This window comes from Platalea leucorodia (genome assembly GCF_965183815.1).
Source record: "Platalea leucorodia genome assembly, chromosome: 5".
Taxonomy (NCBI): Eukaryota; Metazoa; Chordata; class Aves; order Pelecaniformes; family Threskiornithidae; genus Platalea; species Platalea leucorodia.
Genome location: NC_138827.1, coordinates 29392187 through 29411414, shown reverse-complemented (window position 1 = coordinate 29411414; position 19228 = coordinate 29392187). Strand labels below are relative to the sequence as shown.

General features: G+C 42.5%; 1 protein-coding gene across 1 annotated transcript in view; it reads right to left on the bottom strand.

Annotated features, from left to right (window-relative positions):
• Positions 1 to 19228, bottom strand: part of LOC309590531 (BEN domain-containing protein 5) — a gene marked incomplete at both ends in the record, with an annotated part of 962813 nt that overhangs the window by 212848 nt on the left and 730737 nt on the right. The window contains one exon of the mRNA XM_082311814.1: positions 11657 to 11746. Coding sequence (XP_082167940.1) covers positions 11657 to 11746 — 90 coding nt within the window. The remainder of the gene's footprint in view (positions 1 to 11656; positions 11747 to 19228) is intronic.

Here is a 19228-nt window from a genome sequence, read left to right as displayed (position 1 = left end):
ACATATGAAAATCTAATACACAGTGAAAAAGAAAAAGGGCATTACATAAATAATGCTAGGGAAGAAATGAAAAATATGTATTTTTAAACACATTCTAAAAATGGTTTCCAACATCTGCAAACGTGTTGCTCAGTCAAGCAGAGACCCAGAAGCAACAGGTATGAACCAGGGAGGCACACAAAGCTGTGTGATACAGAGACCAGAGGGGCACTATGGAAGGTCAGTTATTCACAATTATCCTTTCCAGTTTCCTTCAGCCGTAAAGTGTTGCAAGAGTATATTGGAGAGCATCTCTACTAATTTGCCTTGATCTTTAATAACCTCTAGGCACTTGCTATTGGCCACTGTCACAAGTGGGCTACTCAGCTAGACACGCTCCTGGTGCGACCCATTGCCGGTATGAAAGTAGAACACATATTGCTGGAAAGGAGCAAGAGCACATGGGGAAGGAGGTGGGATGTGGTGCCCTAACACTCTAGGTCTCTCAAGACGATACAAATGACGGATACAGAACAAAGTGGGAATCTGAGCTGAGAGGAGCTCAGGGGGAAGCACGCATTGCATTTTCTTGTACTCCAGTTCAGAAGTTTAGTCCACTCAGCTGAGAGGAGAGCTGAGGTGTCCACTCTCAGGACTGAACCCCAGCTGCTCACCTCTACTGGAGCTGCTGTTTTGCCATTCCTATAAGAAGATGGCACAGACATACATTCCCCAGATCCTAACAATGGCAGCTGGCAGCCTGCCCCTATAGGAAACCTGCACAACTATTTGCCCTCATTTTCCCTGTGGGGACAAGTGAAGTGATTGCTTTCTGGTTACTCTTGATATGCGAAAACTTAAACTAAGCCAGCTGTACGGCACCTTTTGGCTGCTTCATTGATTTCCACTTTACTAGGTTTGCAGTTTATACTGCTTCACTTTTATAGGATTTTCCTGTCCTTCCATTCAAATCAACTAAAAAGGTGCAAGGCAGCTCGCCTGTTTCCACTCAGGCAAAGCCACTTGTAAGACTCCTAACATCTCTGCTTGTGAAGAGGTAAAATTCTCCAGAAGGGTATAAAGTACATGTTTCCATCTGAAGAACACAATGGGGGAAGTCGGAAGAATATAACTTTCAGGGCTCCTCTAAGCATTGAGGGGGTTTGTTGTTGCTGTTTTAAGAAGAAGAAGAAGAAACACCATTTCCTAAAGAATTCTGTTTGGAGACAGTCTTATTGCAGAATCTACTTTGAAGCATATTAAACTAAGGAGGAATAAGATGCTTTTGTTCCAGAATAAGAATTGCTCAAGAAACGTTCTATTGCACTCTACATTCACAGCCTGCCTCAGATGCAAATGAACTCTCAAGTGCCAGCAAGCCCTCAGACAGAAGCTCTCCCCAAGCACTTTGCAGCAATGGGTTTAAACTCTGGCAGCACTGTGACCACATAAGCTAATGTCAAGGTGCTCTTTCCCTCATATCCTTGGCCATTAGGAACATTGCCAGGAAGAAGAAAAAACAGAGTTCACATGTAACCAGGGGCAAAGACTGTCTAACTTTCTACCTTGAATAGTCAGACTGAATTTTAACAACTTAAAGGTAAATTTAACTTTAATAAACAGCGTCTTTTACTGCACGAAGGATACAGATATCAGAAGGGAGAGGTGCCACTGAATATGTTGGACAAACTGAGACCCCAGACTAACATGCACACTGCAAAAGTAGGGGTTTATTTCAAAGCCACTAGAGGGGTCCATTAGCTGAGCATGGTGGCAGGCACTTCCTGGCTGCCGTCTCCCATGCAGGGCAGGCAGCCTGCCTGCAGTGAATTAGGGGTTCAGTTCTAAGGGGTTTCAGTTCTGACCCAGGACAGTAGAGCTTGCTGTTCCCTGCTCCTCCTCAGGAGTAAGAGACAGACCCAACTTTGGAAAGATGGTACCTGAGAGAAGGCTGGGTGACAGCATTTTTGAACTCCACTCTTGATTCTATGACAGACTGTCTCCTTTTTGCCAGAAGATGGTTAAAGCTCAGTGAGGCTGAATGGCTTCTCCTGTACCAGGGAATTAGCCACCCTCCTGTTCTCACTTTCCTGTTATGACACCAAGCACTGGTGTTTGTAAGGGGATTGGCCACAATGGTGATTACTGCCATACACAAGCCACCATGGCAGTAGAAATTTCATAACCATGAAAACTGAAATCTTTCAGTGATGCTAGAAATAGCTTCTTTCGGGTAGGTGGAGGCCCTAGTGAACAAGAACTTGCCTTGTTGTCATTGTCTGTGCCACATCTGTTCTGTAGTCACCCAAAGACCCAGCTTAACCTTGACCATTACATAAGGCAGAGTCCAACTTTGTAATATGTTGCCTAGATGCTGCACCACTGGCTGAAGATTTTGAAGTAAACTTTGAAAATTTTTAAGAAACTTTGTCATAAGATGACCTACAGACTTTTCCTTTCCTCCTTTTATTAACTGAACACTGAAACAGATTTTTGCCTCTTTTTGTTTCTTCCTTCTCCTTCCCATGTTTTTTTCCTTCAGTGATAAAGTGACAAAAAAGTGGGGAGACAAGGAAAAAAGAGAGAAAGAGAAAATAAAAGAAAAATAAAAGTGAGCTTGTACAAAATAAATAAAGCATTCTCTTTGAAAACCTGTGGCATTAAAAATTACAAATTAATTATTTTTCATCCATTTCCAGTTTTCTTCTACATTTAGCAGCAGCAAAGACTAAAACCGTAACCTCCAAATCAGAGCATGGATACCAGGGATCTATTAACATTTGCTGAACATGTGATAGGTAACTGGACACTTGAACTGACACTATGGGGCACATCCAGAAATTGGCACTTAGGGGCCACATCTGTCACTAAGGAACCAACCTTTCTGGGGAAGATGACTTTTTAGAGCTGTGTGCCACTGTTCAAACCCACCCTAAATCCATACTTCCTGTCTACAAAGTGTTTAATAGAAGTGTGCCCATGCATTAGGGTCCCAGCAAGGCAATTTTAGCCCACATTTCTTCCTAGATAAAATTAAGCAGGACTGGTAAAGGATTTGTGTCCCCTTTTGGCTGGGGCACGTGCCCCATTACCCCTCCTCTCCATCCTCAGAGTCCAGAGAAGCAGGACTGCATTGAAAGAGCAAAGACAACCTCTAAAGGGCTATTGTCTGGGGCAGGAGCCTGCTTTCATCCTAAGTCCCTTCTTCTTACTCTCCAAACAAGCTTTACACCCTTTTCTCTGTAAACTGCAGAAGTCAAGGAGACATGCCTCTTATAAACATGTACACAATACCTTGCGACAGACACACACAGAGCACGTGAGCAATCTGCAGGGGCAGAGGAAGAATTTCACCCAGGTGCCCTTGTGTCACCGAAGAGTTTCCAGTGGCCAAGTCCTAGTCACACATGAATGCTGGCTCCTCAGAGCAGCAGCTATAGCAATGCAGAAGGAGCAAGAAGGCAAGTGCAGGGCACCTTGGAGACAAAAGAACTGAAAACAAAATGAAACCATAAAAAAAAAAAAAAAAATCAATTCAGCTGAACTGAGCCAGGGCAGGCAAAGAACAAAGGGTCAGAAGACAAAGTCGGAAACAACAAACCAGCAAGATTAATATCAGTTGTGAGGAAGAGCTGGGACACTACTGAAAGAAAATGGAAAAGGCTTAAAGAAAAGTATAAAAACTAGGAGAGATTCCTAATGGTGAGGCCTGACATACCACTACAATACCTGCAGCTTGATCAGTACAGATCTCACACACTGCTGCACTTACAGAAAGGGCTTCATCTCACAACTTAGATTCCTTGAAAGTAATGATGGTCACTTATTAGGAGCAGTTTCTTTTTTCATTAACAACAGAGCCGTGCAAATGAGATCTAAAGACAACCCCAAACTTCTTGTCGTCTTTACAACCCTGTTCTGATTTTTGCATATTCATGCCCTGGTCTAATTCAACTGGGGCAGGTCTTCAAGATTTCTACTGGGGATTTCCCCATTAGCAACAGATGCTCCAGCACTGTTTGACCCATACATGCGAAGTCCAGTTTGGGGAAACCTGCATGCACAGTACACTGGATGCTCTTGGCCAGTTGGACTGCAGCACAGCCACAGACTCAGCAGGCAATGCCACAAGCAAAGTATTAGCTAACACTTCCAGAGGGTCTGCTCTTCCATGTAGGCCCAGAGCAGATCTGTTGCATGGGCATAATATTGCTCGCTATAAGTGCAGGACTTGCTGCCAATGGCCATACAGAGCAATACACACAGAAAATGGCTCTGACTTAATTGATAACTGGGAAAACATGGATAAGCATCTTCAAAGTCCACTTGGACTACAATTTCTAGTGGGAAAAACAGGCCATATTAAGGAAAGCCAAGTGACCATGAAGTTGAGCTGAATCAATATTTTCTCTTTTTCCTCTCCTCAGACATCAGCAAAGTGCCATAGCATGCTGTTACAAAGATGATGTGCTTTGCCCTACAGGTAGGTTGGTTAGGGCTGGAAGGAAATGACCTTTAAGCTAGTGTTACTCAGTAGTATGAGCAGTCAAGAAACATTGCAAAACCAGTATGTTTAAGACATTAATTGGGCAATCTGACCTGGAGACAAAGCAAATTTGCCTGCTGTTGTATAGTGAAGCCTTTCTCAATTCTCCCTCATGAAGACCAAGGGCTCCTTTAGATCTCTGATTATTGTAAAGAGGATTAGTTAAGCAGAGGTAGTCAAAGGCCTGCCTTGGGCAAAGGGCAAACTGAATCAAACAAAGCCACTTGACATTTCTTAGCTGCGTAGGCAAAGCTGACCTTGTTGTCCCAGAGATGAGGAGTTAGAACTGATCCATTCCTCCTACTGGAAGATGCAAGGTGAGCATGCAGGGCCAGGCTTGGGGGGTAGGTAAGCCTGCCTGGTGAGTCCAATTTTCCGTTCCTGCTACGACTGATAGAAGAGATGAGGCAGCAACTTCTGCTGTTGGTGGGAAGGGGTCTTTCAGCCCTGCAACAGTCTTCTTCACAGATGACAACTCCTCCCTCAGAGGCAGCTCAGGTCTCCAGAGCTCTGGGGATTCCTTCTTCCCTTTGCAGACTGCAGCCCCCAGCCTCTGCACAGCCCCTCTACCATCACACCTTCTCCTCTTCTCTGTAGGAGTTCCCTGGCACATCCAGAATGCATATGTGGTAAGAGAGTGAATCACATAACTCTATAGCCAGAGAAATTTAACCTCATTATAAATTTCCTCCAGCTCAGGAAACCAGGTGTATAACCTGTCATACCTTCCTAACGCCATAGTGAATTGATTCAAAACCTGTGGTATCTTGTAACAGCTAATGTCACTTTGGGTAGCAGAAATTCTAACGGTCTATTTACATCAACACAATTTTAAGAGGAGCTTTTATTTCCATTACTTCAATATGGAAGTTTTATATTCTCAGAACAACCTCTCTCTCTCCTGGGATACTTCACACTAAAATCCCATCCAGGAGATTTACAAGGGACAGACAATAGTGTTTTTCATGTTGCTTTAGAAGTCAAGGAGAGTGTGTTTCCCTTTGTATTAAAGCTTAGGAGCTGTGCACTTAAAGGAAAAAAAAAAAATCTTAGTGAGAAGGATGAATGCAGTCTAACAACTTTAAGAGAGCCCTGCAGCTCATTTTATGGTTGGGCTGTTGAATTCTGTTGTCTTTGTCTGCTTCTCATCATTTGGTTTCCTGAACCCCTATAAAAGAGACCATGAACTGCAGCTTTTGTTCACCATGTTCCCTCGTTGCTTGTAAGTGCTAAGCTGTGGCTAAATGAACAGGAGAGTGTTCCCATCCTCTCCTGCCACAACTTATGCATATTATCTTATGCATGCAGAATACCATTCATTTTATAGAAAGGTTTTTTTGACCAAGAGCAGTCACCTCTAGGGTGGAACTGTACAATATCACGTGCATTTTCCTATGGAGTGCAGCAAAGGATACAAGTATTGAAAGGGAATGGAAGCTCTGTCTCTCTGTACTTTTGGGGGGGCAAGAGAATATAAAACTCTCTTAAAGTGGAGCTTCTGTCTAGTTCGGTTCTCTTCAGTATTAGCAATGCAGCCCACAAACTGAAACACTGGCAACAGCCCCCACAAAGGGCATTCCTGCATCAGGGAGCACTCACAGGCCTGTTGCATGGTCAAGGCAGAGTACCCTCCTGCATCCAAAGATGAATGACAAACTAAGCCTTTATACATATGATGGCGTTCACTTGAGTCTAGAAGTAGCCAGGAGAGCATAAACGTTTGCTTCCAGTCTCTTTCATTTGGCAGAGAAGACAGAACTGAGACTTTACAGTAATATAACAAACATGCAGGTATAAGATCCCCAGTCTCTATGGAATCCTATTTTATTTCCTCCTCTGGTAGGAAATATAGCTGAGAAATGAAGATGATTTGGCTTGCTAGAAGGAAGAGTACAACAGATTAAGTGAGGTCAGAACTGATGCAACCCATGCATTTATTCAGATGCAATTTCAGTGCGATATGAAGTCTGGCAGATGATGCCCTCAAGCTTCTGAGGCCCCCATCGTTACCACAACAGGCACTTTCTGGGTTCAGCATTTTTCTCCAGTACAGCTGCTGTTACCAAAAGCATCCTATACCAATGCCTACAGAACTCAGTTTCATTTCTTTCAGATAAATTTATCCCCTGGAAACAGCTAAGCAAGGTCATCACCTCTGTTATTTCAGAAAGGTTCCTTTCACATGCAAAGGCTTCATTAGCTGCATTTACTCTTCCGTTTAAAACATGCCCTGTCCTGTCTTTCAGTTACTATCACTTATGCTCTAATGCTCTAAAGATTCATGCTTAATGAAAGAAGCAGAAAAGCAGCTTTTAACCCCAATAGTTTATTCCTCTTCTTTCTTCATAATAAAAGACAGAGGTTGCCTAAAATTCCAAGTAGGACCAACAAGTTCCAAAATGCCCTTCTCACACATAAAACTGCCTTTCCCACAAGCAAAAAAAAAACCCAAAACAAAAAGCCAAGTCCCACTCATGTAGCAACTTTACTCTCTAACTCCTTCAGGGATCCTGCAGGATCAAATTCAAAGAATTTGAAGGCACTGCCTCATGAAGTGAACTAGAAAAGTGCCACCACTTTTAAGAGGCCTTGGAATCTGTCCAGGAATAAAATCCTTCATAGCATGTGGAGCACCTTGGTCACATAGAGAGCAAGTTCAATTACGCACTAGCCCAGTGAGTTATTGTGCAACAGCAGGACTCCTGAGACAGCTGGTGGGAGACTTGTTTTCAGGCCGTCTGCCCCCTTCTACCCCATTCTTTAAACTTAGAATTAAAATTTGTACAAAAGTTTTCAGATTTTTTTTTCCTGACCTCTGCTGGCAAGAGGGTGGGGGTTAAAATCACAGACCAAGAATGTTAACAGAAAACGAAGAGACATTGCCCAGTGTAGTCTGGTTTTTCATTTCATATCATCTGATTTAAGGTGAAGCGAGAGGGAGCATTCATTTAAGCAGCTGTAATGAAAAAAGATTGATTGAAAAGTCATTTTTGCTCCATTTCTTATGGATAAGAGTCCCAGGTGTCTGTTTTCCTTATATTTTCTTTTTAATGGCTGTTCCCTATTCAGCCCATAAGCTTCAAGGTCAGCTTCAGGTCAAATTACACTTAGCACAAGATGCTCAGCATCTGCAAACCCAGCTGTGGGATCCCTCTCCCTCCCCTCTTGCACTGGGTCTTCTATTCTGGGCTCCCTGCCTGGCAAACGATATTAAAGTAAAATGTTTAGAGTACAAATTTTCTTTTTTGCCTTTAGATGGCATGGTAGATGCCACACTGGCAAATGTGTTAAAAAGACGACAAATGACATCCTACTAATAGAACATGCTAAGTCTATGAGGAAAGTACATGTCTAAGTATATCTAGACATGCTTAAGCTTGAAATTACTGACTGCTGGCAAAAGCCAAAGCATACAGGACAAACTTAAACATGGTAGTCACCACGTCTCCTACAACTTTCCATGCACATGAATAGTGAGGGACAGTTGCTTATCTCCCACAAAGAAAATAAAATCTAGCAGCCAAAGGAAGGAAAATAAGATTGTAAGAAAACTGGGGGGAAAAAATACTCCTATTGCCAGATCTTGGATAAAATCCAAGCCTTTGGAAAGCTGACTTATCATCAGTGTTTAGAGGATAGGGACTTTTACAGATTTTACACACGCATATTTGTGCACAATACATACACATCTAGGCATTATCTGACATCTGACCCCATCTGTAAGAGGTAATAATTTACTTGCTTTAAGAGTATAATGTGGAAGACAGAAAATAGCATATGTTTTCTTAAATAAAAATACGGGGCGGGGAGGGGGGAGGGGGAATGAGGAAAAATGTCTAAGAAAGGAAAAGAATCTAAAACCGTAACTTCAGAAAAAACCCTCAGAAATCTGAATAGCCCATGAGAGATGAGTTCAAGCTGTAAGATGAATTCACACTGTTCTGTGTTGCACTATAAAAGCCCTCCAGGAGTGGCAGTGGTTCCAGTTGGTTAGAAAATAGTCTATAAGAAGAGCGAAGTGAAAACAACAGAGTCCTCTTCACCCTAAACCCTACTCCTACTTACTCATCCCCAAACCTGACACAAGCATCAATGCTCATGACCGTCACAGTCTGAGGAGAGCACCATCCTACCTTTGGATGTAAAGGGTACTCATGCAAATACACTCTCTGGTGACTAACTCTCCACCTCTGTCCCCGAACTTCACAACAAGCAGTTAAGAATTATCAGGAAAACTTCCTAAAAAGGCTAACCTGAAGCACTGTAATAACTCTTAAAAGACCAAAACAGAAACAAAAGGTTCTTAATCCATCTTTCTATGAAGAGGCCCTCTGGGGTCTGCCTTTTAAGGAAGTGAGCTACAGCTCAGCAGCTGCACCATGTGTGAAATATTATAGCACTTGTTTTTAACTGCTGGATGAGGTGCCTAATGATTCTGGGGAGGTCTGGCTACTGCTGCAAGCACTCCACAGCCGTAAGGAGACAGAGGTGTGTATCCAAATTTACAATACTCGTACCTCTGCAGGAATACAGGGTATTTTTATCCAAAATTCAGTTTTCAGTGGATTTTTCATAATGGAATATGAAGAAGGAAGACACAGAAACAATACAGCTCTGAATGGGGAGACAACCTTATGGTCCTTTCCCACAGGTGCACAAAGATCCTTGCTTAGATTTAATCTGTGGGTAAAGTGAAGGACAAAGGACCAATAGACAGGACCAAGTATATCCTGATGTATCAAGGCCAGACAACTTGCTTGTCATCAGGTTATCTTGCCTAATAAAAAAGTGGAAGATGTAATAGGGAGCTTCCAGAAGGCCCCAGGAAGCTGGTGTTTGGACTACACATAGCTTTATATCCTTAGCAGAGAGCAGGCCAAAGAGGGCAGAAAGAGACGTGGCTAGCTCAAAGACAGGTAGAAAAATGAGTAAGGACTTAGTTATGAGCTTAGAGCTTTAAAAAGGAAAACAGAGTCTGAACTGAATGAAACCCAAGAAAAAATGAAGAATAAAAAAATAAAGCTTGTAACTCATTATGTATTCCCCTATGGGCTGATTCTCCAGGCCTCGGCAGTCACAATTCTGCTCTTCCATATACGAGATGCTGCTTGCACCTGGGGAATCTTTAGGATTAGCATCCATATCTTAATACTTCAGGTGGTAAGCATAATCAAACATTCAAGAAGAAATCTCTCTACCAAAAAAAAAAAAAAAAAAAAATAAAATCTTAACATGTTCCATATGCACTGGGCTGGCATTTGGATATTAAATCTGCAACACCTAACTCTGCCAAAATGTTTCCCAAGGCTCCAGAAATAAAATTCCTCATGGTGCCCTCACTTGACTGCCAAAGGGATCCTTTTTATCCCTTCTTTTGACCCTCCCACACAAAAGTTTCCGAAGATGGAGCAAGCACCCAATTTCACATTTGGCAATGCTAGAAACAACGCAGCAATGGCATTGAAATGTTTGCCATTTCCACTTGTCTTGACACTAATTATACACACAAGGCAACTTCATCTGCACTGGGCAGAATGGCTCAATGCACAGCGGAGTTCAGTGCCTTCAGATCCGTGCATTTCCAAGCGAGTCAAGCGTGCATTATAACTGCAGTCACAGCAAGTTTCTGATGTGCTTCTCCAAGACCAACCCCTGCTTTTTCTTTTTCTTATTTCCCCCCCCCCTTTTTTTTTTAATTTTTCCTACAAAACATGAAGTTTCTCTGAGACAATCAGAGCATGACTTCCATCCAGTTGTTTCATGAGGCTAAGTGTGCCACCCGCTTTTTCATATTCCCTTTTTTTCCCCTTTTGTATAAACTCTCCATTATCAAAATAAAATAACGTCGTTTACAAAGTACCACCTCAGCAGCATGCCTCAGCCCTCATTTCACAGGGCTATGCCAGCAGCCACAAACAGAATCAAAGCATCCAATTAAAAATCCATATTCATTAGCAAACACCATGTGTACTATAATGCCCTGCATTGACTATGCCACCACAGGAGATGGGAAACTCGCTGAGTTTTCCTGCTCTCAGTCTGCAGCACCATTTTATTAAAGGAAGAGTTTTACCTTTGCTGCTCCATGGGCAGGCAGGAAGAGGCCCAGTGTCCTGTTAGCCCATTGGGCTAGGACAGCAGAAGTGACAGCTGTTGACCTTTTGCCTTAGAGAGATGCCAGACACAGGACCTTGCCAGGATGAGAAGCACACAGAGAAGACCATGAAACCGTGCCAGACCTTTCCCACTGAGGTCTTTAGGTACCAACAGGGCCAGTCACAAACCAATCTGCGGCATTACAAGCAGCCAACGTAATAAACTCTGCATATGCTTGATTGATGCAACTCATTGGCTAGGCAGGGCCAGATCCAAGCTGATATAGTAAATTAGCATATTGCCTTTGGCTTCAGGGAAGTTACGTTGCTTTACACCACCGACAATTTACCACTGCAGAAAGGCACATACCATAAGTACAATATTTCAGACCGATACAATGAAGTTATACGAACACATGCCAGGATTATTTATTTATTGGTACCCACAAGCCTGAGATTTACAACTCTTAATAAATACGACCTGGGCAATTTGCTTTCTATTTTTAGCCGGAATGCTTTGTGCAGGGAACAGCTGTCAGCCACTGGGAGCTGTGCTCCTCAGAGCAGCAGCTTCAGACAAATAGAGGCCTCTTAGAATTAAACTGGAGAACTAGGGTCATTACTTTGTGGTGGAAAAGAAGCTGAAGATAGTAGACAGCAAGAAAACATAAGCACTTAATAGAGAACCACTCCCAGAGCTCTTCCAGCCTATTCTCCTAAGAAAAGAAGCCTTACATGATCACATTGCATGTGTATGAGTGTAACTGTCAGTTCTTCCTGAATAGCTTCAGAGCCCAATGTCCAATTCTGATCAAGTTCAGCAAACATTCACAAGACGCACAGGTAATATATTCCTACTGCCTCCAAGAAGGCAGGCAGCTGGGTGACGGTGGGAGATTCTGTTAACATCCTCACTGTGGAAAAAACTGTTGTGTGAACTCAGCCTTCTTTCAGACCCAAAGCTATGCAAACCCAATACTCACATCGATAGGAAATCAGATCTCATCAGATCCACCACCTTCATGCAGACACTCACCTTGGCACACGAAGGAAGATGGTGTTTCCCCAGGGTGGACTCGTGCAGTGATGAACACCACTGTCTGTTCAGCCCCTGGACGCAGGTTCGCTGCAGCAGAAAGGGGTGGCAGGAGGCAGAGGGAAAAAGAGATAAAGATCCTTAAACGGGGTCCCATATGTAGAACCCAAAAGGCCATTAATATTAAAGCATATCCTTTCATAAAAATTGGTCGTACATTATAAATAAGCACAATCTATAATTAAAGAAGGCAGCATCACTGGGTCTCCATACTGGGCCATATAGCAGACTGCACAAGGGCTGCAAGACTAATGACATGCAGCCAAACCTGCAACAACAAAGTTAGGTCTCTTTTTAAAAACCAAGATTTACTACAGTGAGTTTAACTGTACTGTAATTGCTCTCTCACTTGTGATAAATGTGCCCCCGGGGTGAGAAGAACAACAGTGGGGGTCCATTCAAAACGTAAAGCCAATTGCACCCTGCATTACGCTTGATACAAGCCTTAACAGTGCCAAACAAGGGTAAAGTGCTAACAAATGACATTTATTAGGCTTTGCTCTAGGGGATTTTGGGATTTACTTTTTTTTATCTCTTAACTATTTGGGACTGCATCTGCCCTGACTTAAAAGATGTTCAAAACCAATAAAGTATGGAAAAGAGACCAGGATTAAATCCAGCAACCTTCTCCATTGAGAGCATGAAAATGTGCCAGGTCCCCTTCAAATTACAGAGAGGTGGAAAGGAGACTCAGATCCCAACTACACTGAATTTAACGTCAGTTAATCCCCCAGTATTGAAACCATACTACTTCGGCCACTTGCTTCAGCCGTAAACTGCATGGGTCAAGCAGGATGTTTTCTCTGTTTGTGCAGTGACTGCATTTAATAAACAGGAAATAAAAATTACACTCTTTCAAAATGTGTTCTGGGATTTTTAAAGACCATAAGAGGTCAGGACCTCAGTTAGATGTCTTATCTAGATCTGAACACACACAGCAGGGGTGATACTAAACACAGCAGGATCCAATTGCTAGACACAGTTTAAATCTTTGTTTTGAAATAAAAAGTTTACACACTGAAAGGAGACTGGAAACTAAATCCAAGCTTTTTTTTTTTTTTTTTTTTAATTACGTAGATGCATTATATATATATATATCCAAACATAGACTTTTAATTTCAAAGATGTTTGGGAGTCCTCAAGACCATACCTGAGTTATTTTTTTAATTTCCTGAATTCTTAGAAATGCTCAGTTTCCCCAATGGTAAATCACACCTAACAGTACCACAGGAATAATCAATATCTTTTTGGTTGTTCTCAGGAGACAATCTCAGCAGGTTTCTTTTTTATTTCCTTAGCCTCTCTAAATGTCCTACAGCTGCTCACCCTGTAACTCAGCCATTCATTTGTTCTTTCATACTCCAGCTTCACCACTCTCTGGTGTTTTTGAGCCCCAGAGGCAAAGAAATATAAGAAAGAATGTCTCTGACAAACATAGCAGCTGGTGGGGTCAATTCTGTCTGCAGAAGAAAAGTAGGAGGCAGCAAAAAGGAACACAACACCATCAGCTAGAAGTTGATGACCACCCCACATTATTTGCATTAACATTAAGTAATGTGGGAGGAAGGAGATAAATCAGCAAGCCACCTTTAACAAGCAAAAGGAGAAGGCTGGGATCACTTTTGCAAGAGGAAAGGAGTTTTCCTCCTCTCTTGGAAAAACAGCATTACACTAAAGGGACAGTGGCTCAGCACAGAAGTGATGCTTATCAACATGACTGCCACTGTTTGGAGCTGGAACAGCTCCTTGGTTAGGAAATCTTTTGGACAGAGGATTAGTTTGAGGTTTTTTGTGTGCTTGGTTTTAATTACAACATTTTTGTTATTTATGCTTTATCTTTTTAAGAGTTATTAAAATCATTAGTCAGTTCATTCTCTTCTGGAACTGAAGAGAACTTCATCAATTTAGGGCTCAGTGCAAAGCTGCTTGGAGTCAATGGGAGATATGACACTGGGTGCAAACCAGGACCTCCCTTGCCTCCTTCCTTGGGGGATGGAAGAGCACCAAATTACCACCCTGCACTCAGTGCTTAGCAACTTAACTCCACCTTGGCTTACAATCCTCAGTGCATCACTCACTTTCCAGCCCAGTATATTTGCTGCAGATCGTGAGTTTGCTGCACAACCTTGCAATATACAGACCCTTCCATAGTACCCAGCCTCCTAGACATGCAGTGCTCAAAATGAGCACAGGCACAGCTGGCTGTTCATATTCGTGTAGCAGACATTTTCTCCAAGTTTGTCAAGCCCAACAATACCTTTATAAATCTTTTCCTTTAAGCAATATCCTGCATTATTCATACAGAAACAATAAAACACATGGCATGTGTGACTGCACACGTGTATTTCTTTCTGGTATTTGGGCTGGATGAAATAATATGACCTGTTAACTTTTTTTTTTTAAAAGTCATTTTCATTTTCAGTGTTTGGATTTCAGAAAGTGTGCATCTGCACAAACAAACAAACATTTCTTAAATGTTTCTGTTAACATTTTGGAAAAGCATACATCTTTAATGCAGCTTGGAAAGCCTAGAAAATTCAGTAGTGTGTTCTAAATGTGGGTGAATCTGGTACAAGTTGCTTTGGTGAGTAAAGTCCCTGTCTAGTACAAGGCTCTGAATATATGGGAAGAAACTAAACTGGCAGACAAGCTTTCAGTGCTGCAGGTCCTTTTCAATCACAGTTCAGCTACTCTGAAAACGCTGGTAAAATGGGGACATACGAGGCAACATGGATGCCCAGTAACCAACCTATGGGACAAGGTGCACCAAGGGCTTCTAGTGTGAACCAAAGACTAGTTCATACTTAATCCCATAACACCTAAGTTTAAGATGGGGACTTTGAACCTGGCTGGTGCAGGGCATGCGTTATTTACAGGCTGGGCTCCCAGCCTGAACCCTAACCCAGCGCCAGCACGTTATAACCCATCCATCCAGACTACCCACAGGTGGCCTTGGAAATCATATATTCAGCCTTTCACGCTTGTCTTGGTCTCCATAACATCCTGTGATAAAAGGAATGGCAAGTATGTACGTACATGCACACACCTCCAAACACTCCCCTAAGTCTCAACAGCAACAGTGCTGTCTTCTCTCTCTGTGGTTTTATATATAGCCTAAAAACAAAAGGGTGAAAGAAAAAAGAAAGAAAGGATAACTATGATCAGGCTACAGTAGTCAGGATTTAAAAAAAAAAAAAAAAAAAAAAAAAGAAGCAGCTTTGTGTTCTTCTTTCTTTACCAGTTGTATTGGATGTCCATGCCCAGCGGGGGCTGTAGGCCTGAGCTCTCTGAGGAGAGGCCGGGCTGCCCCACGCCGGTCATGGCCGGTTCCAGCCGGCTCCGCAACAGCCCCACCACAGGGCACAGCTGAGCCCCTCAACAAAGGTCGTGGCACCTCCTTGAAAGTGCATTTAAGCAAGCGCAAAAACGCCACACAGGCAGTGAGGAGTGAGAGGAAAAAAGTGAGAAACAGCCTAGTGAGCACCAGGGTCGGAGGAGGAGGCAGGGAGGGAGTGCTCCCGCTGCTGGGGCAGAGGCTCCCCTGTGGCCCTGTGGAGAGACCAGGCTGGAGCACATACCCACACTGCAGCCTATGGAGGACCCTGTGCCGGACCAGATTCTCCTGCAGGACTACAGGAGGGGCCCAGGCTGGAGCAGGGGAAAGTGTGAGGAAGAAGGAGCAGCAGAGAGGCCTGTTTTGGACTGATAGCAACCTTGGTACCCATTCATTCCTGGCACCCTGGCACCGTTGGGGGGGGGGGGGGGGGGGGGGGGGGAGGCAGCAGGTAGAGGAGATGGGAGTTAAATTGGTCCTGGGAAAATGGGGGTGGGGGTGGGGGTATTGTTTTAATTTTTCTCTCTGATTCTCACTATAAAATTCTATTTTATTTAGCAATCAATTAAATTAATTTTCCCCCAAGTCAAGTCTGCTTTGCCCACAATGGCAATTGGTAAGTGATAGCCCTGTCTTTATCTTGACCCACAAGCATTTTCATCTTGTTTTCTCCCCCTGTGTTGTAGAAGAGGGAGCAGCTGGGTGGGTGTCTGGCAGCTGGCCAGGATTAACCCACCAAACCAATAATGGATATAACAACTACAAAACACCATTTCATATTTCAAATTAAATGTTACATTGAAAATGCATCCTATTTTCTACTTCAGGATTGAAAAGATCAATCAAAATTAAAAAGATTAGAAGTGTATAGCTTTGCTCAGTAGATGCCAAAAGCACTTAAGCAAAATGACAGAAAGGCATGCTCTATTTAGCCACAACTTTGCCAGTTGTGGAAATGCAGAGAAATAGTCTGTTGTGATACCCCTTCTGCTCTTCCAACTGCCATAGTGGTGAATCACAGAAACAAAACTATTTGACGAAAAAGTTTTCCAAGCAAAGAAATTTATAGATTTCTTGAATTATTTCTTTTTCATTTTCCCTTCCAGAAAGTTTCTTGAAGATTGAACTAAACATTTTCTTTTCCCTCTGAAGGCTACTGCTACCATCATCATTGATAATATTTGCCTTGACATAAGAATCCGACTGGGACCTAAACAATCTGCCACTACGTGTTACACCCTCATAGCCTGCTACTCACCCACCACCATCCTGTCACTGCTGCCGAGGAGAATTCCCTTGGGCAAAGCTGTGAAGATCTAAGGTGCTAGTCAGAATAAACAACACTAACCTTAAAATCTATTCTGGCTCTAAAGCTACCACAATGCTGATACACACCAAGCGAATGACATACCGAAAGGAAATCCAGTGAGCTGCAAGCAAGCAACTCAAATCTCTCACTCTGAATATAACTTGCGTTGTTTTGCCCTTAACTCATGTTCCTTCTCCTCTAATGCTATCGCACACACAAGCCAACCACTTAAAGCAATCCCACTAGCAACACTTCCCCACCACACCCAGAAAACAGCGATTTCCACTGTTGGTTACATATTACACTAGCGCAACTAAAACAAAGTCCCAGAGAAAACATTTTCTACAAAAAAAAAAAAAAAAAGACAGTCAGAGCAAAATCTAAATCTTTATGGGAAGGCAGCAAATTCACTTAGCCATTTCAATTCATTTTCATTTTTAGGCTACTATGAAAACAACAGTATTTGTATGTAGTAGCTTAATAAGAAGAAATTTAATGCAGAAATATTAAATTTATGGAATCCCATTTGCGCTACCAAAATGAAGTGCTGTAACAGAACTGAGGTAGAACTTTGCTCAACAGCCAGGATCTTTCCTGCTACCATGTCAGACCAGAAGCAGACTGCAGAGACATTGCAGATTTGTGGTTTCTTTAAGTCTTGTAGCCATGGTATGGTAATGATGCCAGTTCACAAATTAGTACTAAGGCTGATGGAGTGCTAAGGAAGAGCAAGTCTGACCCTAGAAGTCTACTTCAGAAAGCCTTTAAAGGGCACCCATCAGGAGAACTTGTGAATTCCACTCCTTTGCAGAGGACTTCAAAGTTGGGGCGAGGTAATAGGAAGAGCTTGCCTTTCTCCCCTCCCACATTTCACCCCATCTGTAGAAGACCAGAAGGCTCCAATTAGAAGAAGCAGAAATCCATCATCCTAAAAACATATGCCCAAAAAAATAATTTGATTTAAATATCCATATATATTTTCATGAAATATGTGTATCCATTGCAAATAAATTCCATATTGTCTTCCTTCCTCAGGTACTTTGCAATATGAGGTGGGCTGTTGCCAGCATTTTTTATTCAAAACCCTGTGAGTTAAAGACTCCACAGAGGAAATCAGAACTCCTCTATTGCGTTACACTTCACTGTGCTGTCTCGGCTTGTCTGTGTCCAACACTGCGTCAACAGCGAACACTGATGTCGTTGCTGTCCTGACTGCCTAGTCTCTACCACATTAACCTGCTCTAGCAAATCAAATCCAAGCAGCATTTACTGTACTCTGGCTTTTCCTAAGAGACCAGATTAGCATCTAATTCCATTTATTTTTGTTACTTCTGGTCACAAATCTCATTTCAGGTAAGAGTGCAACATCTCAGCAACACAAAGTGCAAAAAAACACCATTTTTGGTCACTACCAAATCCCACTGGACTTGGTGAGGTCAAATAAACACAAGCTTTTCTTTCTTGCCTTCTTATAGTTGGCTTGAGCGGTACGAAGAAACTAAGTGGCACAGAAGGTAAATAATGATGCCATTTGTACGACAGAGACATGAGCAAAGACTGGATTACAGTTTTTGAAAGTCAGGCACCTATTCCTATGTACATTTACGTGGAAGGGGAGGCAGCAGTATCTTGGCTCCCATGCAGAATCCATGGGAGGTCAGGTCTGCGCAGGGGCAGCACTGCTACAAGGTGCCCTCCTTGGTCATTGACTGACCTCACCTGCCACCATGTTTAGATAGTCCCATCTGGAGCCCAGAGGCTTTATTGTTTAGCAAAGCCTTACTCGCACATGGACCTTCTACCCAGCAACAGTCCTGCATGCAATGCTCAAAACTGGATCCAAACCTCTCAAGTTCCAGATTTTCATTCAGGTTCTAGCCCTGACTCTGTCAGGTGCTTAAACATGTGATTTGTTTGACGGACTTCTATTGTGTTTAAAAATGTGCTTAAACGTAAGCGTTGTCATAGGAGTTTTGCAGAATTGGGGCTGTTTAGCAAGAAGCCTGCCTCTGAGGTCGTCACAATGTTTTAAAGTTGGAGATTGTGCAACTATTATGCTTTATTGCCCATTTTATGCCAAAGTCTCTCTTTCTTTTTACATTCCTCTTAAAAGCAAAGCTATTTTGGAGCATTTAATATTATTTAATCTCTTTACTCTGGCAGCATAGAAATTACAGGGACCATTACAATGGTCCTGTGTGTGCGTATGCTTTATTGATGTATATGCTGACCTAATATCAAATTGATTTTGCTCAGCTTTTCTGCTGACCATGGAAAAATGCAAATTGGGTATTATATTTGCACACTAATTTTATTGGGCCCCTGTGTCTTCATAAAAAGATAAAGTTTGAGCTAATAAAAATAAAACATTTCTGGTGCTAATATAGGCAAATGTTTATGTAGGCAGGTAACAAATTGGTTTGTCATTTAGGGGAACATAAAGAGCACTAAAATCATCTTTAGGCAAAACAGATTGGTGGCTTTTGCTTAGCTTTTAGCTTTCATTTGCAAAATCAATTTAATGTAGCACAGTGTCTCAAAGACAGGGTGACACAGGATTAAGACATTCATTGTATTCCCCCTCCACAACTCCCCCTTATTCAGAGGCCCTGGGATTTGAGTTTGCTCTTGTTCAAAGCAAATTAAATATATTCCGGCAGAAAAGGGGAAAAAGGAACATTTAGACTTACGCCATATGTGAGCATCCTATAGGGACAAACACAGGGGCAGGCCGGGAAAGCGGGACTCAGTGTTCTGAAGGTAGATGCTGAAAGAGTTATCAACACTTGTCAGTGCCACCAGGAATCTGAAAGTGTAATGCTTGTATGATCTCCTTGCCTGGCTATTTCTTTGTTCCTCCTTCCTCTTC